The sequence below is a fragment of the Crotalus tigris genome, unplaced genomic scaffold (genome assembly GCF_016545835.1).
Source record: "Crotalus tigris isolate CLP2741 ecotype Arizona unplaced genomic scaffold, ASM1654583v1 scf7180000017663.5292952, whole genome shotgun sequence".
Taxonomy (NCBI): Eukaryota; Metazoa; Chordata; class Lepidosauria; order Squamata; family Viperidae; genus Crotalus; species Crotalus tigris.
Window position 1 is genome coordinate 107,021 of NW_024096550.1, and position 10,496 is coordinate 117,516.

Sequence of the window (10,496 nt, forward strand, 5' to 3'; positions counted from 1 at the left end):
CCGGCCGGGAGTGGCCGACGTCTTGCCGCGGCGGGGGGGGGGGTGCCCGTTTGGAAGCGTCCAAATGGCGGGGGCGCGCGGCTCGTCTCTTCCTCCTCCGTCCCCCCCTCCCCCGCCCGGGATTCCGCCCGCCTGGCCGTGAGTCGCTCTTTCTGGGGGGATTTTGGGGGGGCGGTAAGGGGAGCTGGCTCCCTCCCTCCCTCCCTCTCTTCCTGTCCTTCTTTCCTCCCTCCCTTCCTGTCCTCCTTCCTTCCTTCCTTCCTGTCCTCCTTCCTTCCTTCCTTTTCCAGAATAAGGAAACGCTGAGACTTCTTCATCTTGCCCATTATGTACAGCTGGTCCTCGAGCTACAACGGAGCCCCAAATTTCTGTTGCTAAGCAAGACTGTTGTTAAGGGAACTTTGTCCCATTTGCCACATTTGTGAAGTGGATCACTGCCGTTGTGAAGTTAGTAACATGATTGTTAAGTGAATCTGACTTTCCCATGGGCTTTGCTTGTCAGAAGGTCGCAAAAGGGGACACTGCAACCGTCATAAATGCAGGTCGGTTGCCAAGCCTCCGCATTTTGATCACATGACCAGGGGGATGCTACAACGGTTGTAAGTATGAAAAATGGCCATGCTACTTTTTTCAGTGATGTTGTAACTGAACAGTCACTAAATGAACTGTTGTAAGCTGAGGACCACCTGAAGACCACCACCTCTCGGAAGATGTCCCGAGGCCGTGGCTCTTTAACTTCCCGCCCTCGGCTCTGGGTGCCCCATCACCCACCCACTCTCTGGTCGTCTGCGGGAGGTGCCTCTGGCCTTCTCCCCAGGAGCCGGGATCTCATCCGTCCTTCTTCAGCTTCTTCCCAAGAGTTCTCTTGATGTCGGGCCGTCCCTTTCTTCCTTGTGTCTCAGTTGGCAGAGTGTCTGCAGCCTCATCTTTGGCTGCTTGGGACACAATAAGCTCGTCAGATATATTTCATCTTGGCCCTGGCTCACCCTGTCAAAGTGCCACCTTTGGATTTTTGTGGCATTTTGTGGAATTGCTTCCTCCCCTACAGTTCACTATGTCCTGCCTAGATTGCTGCTCATGGCCTGGGTTCGTTCCACTTACATTGCTGCTAAGTTGCATATTTGCAGGCTGTTTCACTTAAGCCACCCATGGACGCATCCCAATGCCAATAAAAAATAGTCTTCAGGTTACTTTGGCAATTGGTACCAGACTTGCTGTTGCTAAGCAATGCGGTCATAAAGCACAACATCGTGTGACTGCATCGCTTAGCATTGGGATCCCGGCAGTCTGTGTTGCAGTTGTAACCCCAGGGCTGCACAGGTCCTTCAGCGGGAAGACAGCAGTAGCAGGCAAGCAGGCAGGGAGCAATAGGAGTCATTTCCGAATTCCTAGTGGCTTCCCCATTGACTTTGCTTATGAAGAGCTGGCAGAAAACGTGGGAAGTTGCGATCATGTGACTGCAGCTTGCTGCACCCTCATAATTGCAAACTGGACACCATCAAAACGTTGGTCCCTGAACAAGTGGTCATAATCTGAGGACTACCTTAAATAGTATTCTAATTATGAGAGGCTTTAGGAAAATCAAGATATAGCGTGTCTACTGTGTGCCTTTAGTTTGTTAAGGAAGCTACCTGGTCAGAAAATGAAATGGGGCTCTTTTGGCAAACCTGGCTGTCTGCTGTGATTTGGGTTGCATTTTAAAACAATATAACATTTAATCCTTTTGCGTAGAACAGCTCTGGTGTATATGCCTACACAATTTAGCACGTGCTTATAACTGCATACATATATATATATTTTTTTTTTGTCTTTTAGGTAACATAGACACATTCTAGCATGGATGCTTTTGCTAATCACAGTTGCCACCTCCTTCAGCAGCTCCATGATCAGCGGATACAAGGTCTTCTCTGTGATTGTATGTTGGTGGTCAGAGGTGTCTCCTTCAAAGCACATAAAAATGTATTGGCTGCTTTCAGCCAATATTTTAGGTATGTTAGTAAAAACTATTTTAATGAATATTAAGTAGGGCATGGGAGGCAGAAGTGCCATTAAGTTAACAAGAGTTATATATTTACAATTCTTACAGACTTCCCCAATCGCCAGGATTCTGAACAGTGTGCAGAAAGCAAAATGAAATAAGGAAAACATGGTGTGATGTTGCTCCTAAAAACTGTTACCAACTGCAAAAATAAAATAAAAGCTTTGATTATTTATAAATGTGTTTTTCTGTTTTAAAATTAAGGAATCTAATTTCATATACAATACATGTTAAAAAAGATATAATTACATTGCATAAAAATACTATGAGCAGTGCAAAGTCTTGCTCGATGTCATGTAGACGCATCCATGTAGTTTACCTGTTAACATTTTGGGAAAGGTTTTCTTTCTCTATTCTTCTAGAGCAGTGGTCCAGCTTTCTAAGGTGGCCCACAGTCCTGTGATCTGAGAGAGAGAGTGAGAGAGAGAGAGAAGGGGGGAGCAGTGGGGGGAGGGTCCACTGGGGTATGTAAGAGGTGCCGCAGGTGTCAGCAAGGATGCACGAGAGGTGCTACATACATCAGGGAATATCCAGGAGGGTCCATGAGAGGGACTGCAGGGGCTGGGCGGGAGGGTCCACGAGGGTCCCCAGAGGTGTCATGACGGTGCAAGGGGCTGACTGACTGCCTTTCCCAAAGAGCATCGGCCATTCCCACTGGATCAGAACAGGGTCAACCTGCCCCAGGTCCCTTCCCTCACACATAATCTGATGGGACCTTGGAGGCATGCCTTCTGGGCGTGCAGATGCCCTGGCTCTATGCAGTATAGCCCTCCGTTATACTGACATTGGGGGGGGGGTAACTCTTTTAGCCTTCCAAAAACTCTTCTCCCAAGCATTGTGCTAAGAGTCAGGGAGGGGTCTGTATGGCTGGTCCAGCACCTGATGGGATGGGTGTCGTATGTTTTTATATTGCTCTTTTTAATGGTTGTTGTCTAGGATCACTGTACCATAGGCATTCCTTAAATGAATAAATAAGTAAATACATTTCTTATTATATCCACTCTATTTCATAGAACTCAAGACAGTGTATATAATGAGAAAGTTTTCCAGAAATGCTTGCACTGAATAAGGAACGGAATCTAAAGCCCCAATCCCTGTACGCGTTAAGCTTTTTTCTGAGATCTAGTGGTATCGACTATGATTTGCTCTAACTAATGGTCTAAGTTGGTTACAAACTCTTTTACTAGCAGTGTGCACTCATTCTAGTTCTATAAATTCTTTAAGAGGAAATACATTATTAATGTGTGGTCATACACAAGTGTAGAACTAAAATGCAAAATGTCAAACCACAAAGTCCTGTTCACAACAAAAGTTACGTATACTTAAGTTACATTCAGATCCAGTGACTTCAAACATAGCTGTCTGTTGCTACCACCAGCAATACTACAAATTCAATTGAGGATATTCTGCCATCCTTTGTGCTCTCTGAAAACGGAAATTATATAGAAAGATTAAAAGATGACCTTTAAATGTTTTTTTTTTCCGGTTAATATCAGAGACTGAAATTGTGTCAGAGACTGAAATTGCAAATTCCAGTATGTATGTTTGCTATAAAAAGAATTGCTGCTTTCAGTAATATTGTTGTGCAATTATTATCTAACCAAATGCTGTGAGCAAGATTTTTAAAACATTGATGAATATGTGCACTTTTATGTTTACTTAAGTATTTTTCACGTTTTTGAGCCACCAGTCTCCTCAGAGAGGGACTTTGGGCAGTGTACAATAAAATTTTAAAAAGTATATATAAAAGTTTAAAAAATAGAAAAATAGTTTAGAAGGAAGGCGGTAAGGAGGATTAAATGTTGTGAAAATGAGTTAAAAGGCAAAGGGAGGTTTTCAAGGACTAACCAGGCCCTGCGCTGCATGCTCCTCTGGGCTCTCCATGCAAGGCCAAAGAGCCAAGTTTTGATCCTTTTTGGAAGGCCAGGAGGGTGGGGGCCTGCCTCGCCTCGGGGGAAATATTCCACTTTTTTGGGGGGGGGGGAGAAACGGCAGAAAAGGCTCTCTTCCTGGACTCTGCTAGTCGAAGCTCTTTAATTAACAAGGTCTCCAACATACCTTCCCTGCCCGACTGGGTGGGATGGGCCAATGTCATGGGATGCAAGGTAATGTTAATGTCTATAAAGGGGATTTGAGGATAAGCAGATGTACCCCTTGTTTGTAATTCTGCTTTTCTTTCCTAGGACCCTGTTTCAAAATTCTCCAAGCCAGAAGAATGATGTTTTTCATTTGGACATTAAGAACGTGGGTGGCATAGGCCAGATCTTGGATTATATGTACACTGCACATCTTGACCTCAACCAGGATAATATACAGAACTTGCTGGATATTGCACAGTGCTTGCAGGTGCAGAATATTTTGAATCTGTGTCACTCCTTTTTAAAAACCTCCCGATCCATAGAGCAGCCAGCCAATCTGACTGGCAATGATACATTTTCTTTGCAAAATACTTTGGTTGTTGATACCCACTGTGGACATTATGATGTGCTCCGTGTTTGTTCAACTGCTGCTTGTAAAGTCTTGGATGACCAGCAAGCTGGGCCACAGCCTTGTGTGCCTCACAGCTCATCAGCTGAGAGAGCCAAACCAAAACAAGACTCCGTGGACCATGTTGGGGTGGATCTGTCCTTTAAACTGCCAAATGGCCATTATAAGCTCCGAAACTTTTATAGCAAGCAGTTCTGCAAACAAACTATTTGTCCCAGCAACAAGGGGTTACTAGAACTGCCCCCTGATTTTGTAATATCTCCAGCCCAAGACACGGCTCAGGATGCTACTTTGTGCAACGTCAGCCAATGTACTTTGGAGTCGTCTGATCCCCCCCTGCCACCAGCCTTTCTCACTCGGTCCTTACATGACTGTCCCGAGGACCAAGACACGGAGGGCACGTCCCTACAGCCAGCCAAACAGTTGAGGCTTAAGAAAGCTATCCACCTTCAAAAACTGAATCTGTTACGGTCTCCTGAGCAGTCTTCAGTACATGATCCTGACAGAGCCATTGCAAAAGGAACTGAATTAGGCAGTCAGAGCAGCACAAAAAGGACGACCATGTTTGTAGTTCCTGAAGGGAAACGTCCCAGTGGGCTAGTGAATTCCGAATGTGTAGAGTTGGAACCGTCCCGGGAGCTGTCTGGGCCAGGGAGCCCATGCAAGATTTTCCCTCCAGAGAGGCAGTATCCTTGCGCGTTGTGTGGAAAGGATTTTAAACATCCGAGCAACCTGGAGCTCCACGTAAGGTCTCATACAGGTACAGTCGGTTAACATGGCAGGCCGGCTATCGAGTGACCGACCGCAGGGGGAGCCAGCTGGATGTGGCCTTAGCAGCTGAAAAGGCTCTGGTGCCGCCGTGGTCTCCCAGGTCCTCCTCCTGCGGTAATCGGGTCTCATGGCCCTCCTCAAATGGCCTCCATCCCTGGGAAGGTGCTTAAACATTCGAGGAGTGTGTGTGTGCGTGTGTGTGTGTGTGTGTGTTTTCCAGTAAAGGTGTGTGTGTGTGTGTGTGTGTGTGTGTGTGTGTGTGTGTGTGTGTGTTTTCTCCAGTAAAGGTATGCAAATCGTTTTTCTGATAAGGGCCAGTCATAGCACTTCTAAAAAAGTTATTGCCTGGTTTCCCTGATAGAACTTTTTGCATAAAAAAGTTACTCCGCTCTGCCATAGTTGATACATATTTCATATACTACCATTTACAGCCATTCCGAAGGGAAAAGGAAATGGTTTGTAAAAAAAAAAGACATTATGATCTTATTGCATCATAGGGATGTTAAGGTGCTTATAGAATCTGTTCACTCCAATGACCAGAATTTTCTTTGAGGCCTCCGCCACTAAGTTCCAAATCCCAGCTTTATGGTGAAGAATTTCAAAATGGCAATGGTCAAGCTCTGTTAAGCTATGTGTGACCTGCTCCTGGGCAAACATAGAATAGTGTACAATTAAGCTAATTTTGCATTAAGCCTTATTAATACAAAATAAAATTAATCTGTATATTAAGGGGAATTGTGAATATAAAATATCTTGAATATAAACGGCATCTTGGCTATTTCTATGTTGACTTAAAGGCAAGTGGCCATTTTGCCTTTTTATATACATTCAATGTTACTTAGTTGTCAGAAGTGCGAATATCATTGCTTCTTCTTTTAGGTGAAAAGCCTTTTGAATGTAACATTTGTGGAAAATGTTTCTCACAGGTAGGAGTTTTAATATTTTGTATAATATTATTTTGTATTTAAGTTTATTTTTGTTTAGATGCTACCTAGTCCCTTTCTATTGATCAGGCAATAGATTGTACACAGTATGATTTTCTGGCAATTCTACAAGAATCATAAAATAAGATAAACAATTTTAAGAAATGTGTTTCACCAGAAAAAAAAACAAACAAACATGGTTTCTGTTCCCCATGATTGGTGTTGCTAAGGAATCCTATCTTTCCTAAAGTTAGCTTCAGAAATTATGATCATGTACCATTTTCAGATATGAAAAAAGTTCTGGATTCTAGTTTGAGAGAATGAATTCCTAATCCCTAAGCATTTGTCCTGTCATTGATTTTGTTTCCAAATTTCTAACTGGAAACTTTACATTGTCCGTCCTCGTGCAATAAATGATCGCACTGGATGGTATTTTTCATTAAACGTCTGCAAGGAAGGCAGCTGGATAGCGAGAGCGGCCTCACACACACCTTTGGCTTCGGGGAAGGGAGAGCTAAGCATAAATGTCTTAAAGTCTCTTCTGCCTTGAGCAGAAAGGATGCCAAGCTTTGAGCCCCGATGCCATCACAGTGCCGCCCTCTTGCTCTGGGGTCCTCCGCGCCCAGTGAAAGGATGATGACAGCACAGCAGACTCGGGAACGTTTTGTGGCAGCTCCTTCTGCACAGCTGCAATCGCCCTCTCCCAGTTGAGGCTGGTTCCAGGAGAGGAGACCCCTTCGTACCCCCTTCCCTCCATTCGGAAATACCTGCCTTGGTGGGGGTGGGGTGGGTGGGAAGGTGCTTTGTGTTTAGCCCATCTGCTGTTGGGGAGCAAAGTCTTTGCAATCCCAGGTCTGGTAAAGGGAATGCTCTGCTGCTTGTGCTTAAAGGAGGCCCCTCCCCCTTTTTCAGATACGACACAACGGTACATGGGGGGGAGGGGGTTGCTTTTATTTTTCAAGTATCAGGATTAACCTAAGGAACTATTTGAAGGTCTTCATTTCCAACTGTAAACTTCTCTGGTTAAAAACGTTTCCTTATCTTCGTAGGCTGGCAATCTTCAGACTCACCTGCGTCGCCATTCTGGTGAGAAACCATTCATTTGTGAAATCTGCGGGAAGAGGTTTGTATGTCTGTGAAATTCATACATATTATATGCATTTATATCTATTAATCATATATGTAGAGATTTACTCTTCACTGTCCACTAAGGTAACACATCCCAGAAGATCCATTGGCTAACATACCTGGATGGGGAAGTTCTGGGTCTCTTAAATTTCTTCCAGCTAGATTGAGAAGGCAGGTCTGCCTGCCAGGGACAGGATGCATTCGAGGGAGGAGGGTGCAGAAAGTACTTATTGGGACATTCACAGTGGCTCTCACAACGGTGTTACAGGTTTGCTGCCTCTGGAGACGTCCAGCGCCACATTATTATTCACTCTGGAGAAAAACCGCACCTGTGTGACACTTGTGGTCGAGGTAGGTCTGCTTAAACCTCCCTGGATGAGTAAGCCAAGCTGTCATTCTGGCATATGCCTCTTCCCCGCTAGGCCTCGCTCGGGTGCCGGCACCGTCCTGCTGGGGTCCTGAAAGCAGCCAGGTGGCCGTGGCCAGAATGAGCAGCGGCCCAAATCCACCGGTTGTGCACCAGCCCCCTCCGACTCTCCCCTTGTAGGCCAGGAGTCAATGGGAGGAGAGGTTTCACCCTCGCAAGCTCAGGTTCCCCCCCCCCATGTTTGGCCTGGGCTCTGTGGTCTGGGGTGGCCCGGGGGAAGGATTTTTAATTGTAATGTATTTCACCCTGTGAGTGATCATTCTGATTCAAACTCTCTTAATTTAGGATTTAGTAATTTTAGTAATTTAAAGGAACACAAGAAGAACCATGCAGCAGAAAAAGTATTCACATGTGACGAGTGTGGAAAGTCATTTAACTTACCACGAAAATTAGTAAAACACAGGATCAGACACACAGGAGAAAAGCCATATAACTGTTCAGTTTGTGGTAAGTCAGAAGGTTTTCTGGTGGTTTGGAAAGTTCCACTAAAAATGCTAACCTTTTCATTGTTCTGTTGTACCTTTGGAACACATATGAAGATAGTGAAAATTCTGTACTTGGCAGACATGGTACTGATCACTCAAGCAATAATATCAAACTATTTCCCCTCCTCATCAAAAGAAGAATTAACAGGCAATATGTTATACTCATAATATAGACTTCAAGAATTACGTCTCCTGTCTCAGCTGGAAACTATAGGCATTCGTTAAGATTCAATAAAATTACAACATTTATCCTTTTAAAAAATAGTATTAAAGATTTTAATGATAGTAAAAGTGAAAGTAGAAGCAAAAACAGAAAAACTGAAATCAAAGAGAAAGAAAAAGTAGGGGGAAAAGAAAATATCTCCAGAAGTGACTTTCTGTCTTCTTTTACAAATATAAGCAAACTGAGTAGGTATTTTTCAGACCTCTTGGCTATTACTTTTCCCGAATCTCTTCTACCCATCCGTAAATCCAAAATGCATTAATGTTTCTGTCGAGTGTCAGCAAACAATCTATGATGGGTTGCCAGAACTTTGTAAAAGTATTTCTGGTTTTAACCGTGATTCAACAGATCCACTTTATGTTCCTTTCTTTTGCTCTTAATCTTCTTAATCTTTGCCCCAGTAAGATGCTTTTGTAGGATTTAATTTCCACCCAATTTTCTTTCTCCCATTTCCTCGTGGCTTTATAGCCCCCTTTTATAAATCCAAATGAGTCGTTCTTACTGTCTGCATTTCCAGTTTACCTTTCGTATCTGACTACTATTTTATTTTCCAGTATTTCTGCATAAACTAAGGTTTGTTTTACTTCTTTATCCTGTCAGCTTATAAATGCTTCCAAATTCTTTTCCTTTGCAACTTTCCTTTCTTTAAAAACTGTTAAATAACACTTTTGCAGTAGCAGATGTTGTTGCTGCCATTGTGTCTTCAAGCTTCTTTCCCATTTCTTCAAAAATCCTTTGAAATGTCTCCAATGTAACACTTTTTTGCAGATTTCACTGCAATGTCCTCGTGTCCTTATCTACGAGAGTTTGCTTTCCCAGCATGGGACCCCCTGGCTCAAAATGAGGGAAGTTATGGTAGAAGTTGTGGTTGGAAGGACTCTTAAATGTTGCCTGGTTAAAGCCCAGTCGCGAAGGAGCAGAGAACCTCCCAGCCTCTTTTCAAAGGACTCTCGCCAAGGAGAACCCTCCACTGGGCACAGCAGCCTCTTCCGCTGGCTGAGAGCCTGCACAGTCGGGCGGCCCCTCCTGATGTGTAGCCTTCCTTGCAGTTTTAACCTACTGGATCTGATCTGCTCACTGGGGCTGTAGAGAACAAGTCTGTTTTTGATGCATAGGTGCACGGAACAACCAACCGCACGAATGAAAACGTAGTAATTTTAGAATTAAAACATTGACCTTTGCTGAAAGAACAATAAATATCTTATTTTACAGGGAAATGCTTCACAGGATCTGGAGATTTGCGAAGACATATCAGAACACATACCGGGGAAAAGCCTTATCATTGTGAGACCTGCAATAAAAGTTTCAGCCGTTCTGCTGTCTTACGTCGACACAAAAAAAACCACTGTAAAGCTAACCGTGAAAGTTCTGCTATTGTAGACAAGTTTTCTCACGGAATGGACACTCCTGATCTTGAGAAGTCGCAAAGTTCAGGTTTCTTTACCCAGGAAATCTTCCTGTCAGTATCAGAGAAATGTCCACCCCACTCGAGGGGACATTCGCCAAAAGAGTTTGGATCTCCCGGAGCACCATTTGGCAGGGCAAGGCCTGGGGAGGGAAAAGACGCTCAGAAACTGAGTTTGGATCCTGCCAAACTCTGTAAATCTCAAGAAGGACCTGCTCAGTCTTGTACTTTTAAACAAAGTCATCCCCCTTCTGAGCAGGGACTGCTGCAGTCTGGCCCTCTGCCCCCCATTCGCTCCTCTGCAAGTGCCCCGGGCAGCGGCTGGAACGGGGACCCCACCGGCACCCACGAGGCTCCTGCCCAGCCCCAAAATAACGAGGGCCCCTTCTCCAGCATGGCGCTCTGGGGCCTGGCCTTGAAGACCTTGCAGAACGAGAGCGAGCTGGACCACTGAGGAACTCTGCTTGGGTCTTCTGAGGAGCAGCACGTGTATTTGTAAGTAAATAAAACCGTATCAAAGTTGTACTTGATTGAATTTTTGCCTAGAGAGTTAATATTTCTTTTTAAAAATCACCATTCACCTGTAGGCTGCCTCAGTCATGTCTGAAT

General features: G+C 44.4%; 1 protein-coding gene across 5 annotated transcripts; it reads left to right on the forward strand.

Moving 5' to 3' along the window:
• The first annotated feature begins 2 nt into the window (after positions 1–2).
• On the forward strand, positions 3–10,409 carry ZBTB49 (zinc finger and BTB domain containing 49). Of its 5 annotated transcripts, none has more exons than XM_039335848.1 (8): positions 3–138; positions 1,816–1,988; positions 4,222–5,285; positions 6,176–6,222; positions 7,269–7,342; positions 7,616–7,698; positions 8,060–8,221; positions 9,695–10,409. In XM_039335848.1, exons 2-8 carry the CDS (start codon positions 1,837–1,839, stop codon positions 10,339–10,341), a joined length of 2,229 nt encoding a protein of 742 aa, XP_039191782.1. In that variant the 5' UTR covers positions 3–138; positions 1,816–1,836; the 3' UTR covers positions 10,342–10,409. The 5 variants fall into 5 exon arrangements, 4 of the variants coding, with proteins under 4 accessions (XP_039191782.1, XP_039191784.1, XP_039191783.1 ...); XM_039335850.1 differs by lacking the exon at positions 3–138 and adding an exon at positions 204–447; XM_039335849.1 differs by lacking the exon at positions 3–138 and adding an exon at positions 205–542.
• Positions 10,410–10,496: the final 87 nt, after the last annotated feature.

Excerpts from the sequence above, each read along its gene's own strand:
- ZBTB49 (XM_039335848.1), top strand. The coding sequence starts at position 1,837 with ATGGATGCTTTTGCTAATCACAGTTGCCACCTCCTTCAGCAGCTCCAT. Across the intron at positions 7,343-7,615 it reads TGTGAAATCTGCGGGAAGAG|GTTTGCTGCCTCTGGAGACG; the intron begins GTTTGTATGTCT and ends ACGGTGTTACAG. Across the intron at positions 8,222-9,694 it reads ATATAACTGTTCAGTTTGTG|GGAAATGCTTCACAGGATCT; the intron begins GTAAGTCAGAAG and ends CTTATTTTACAG.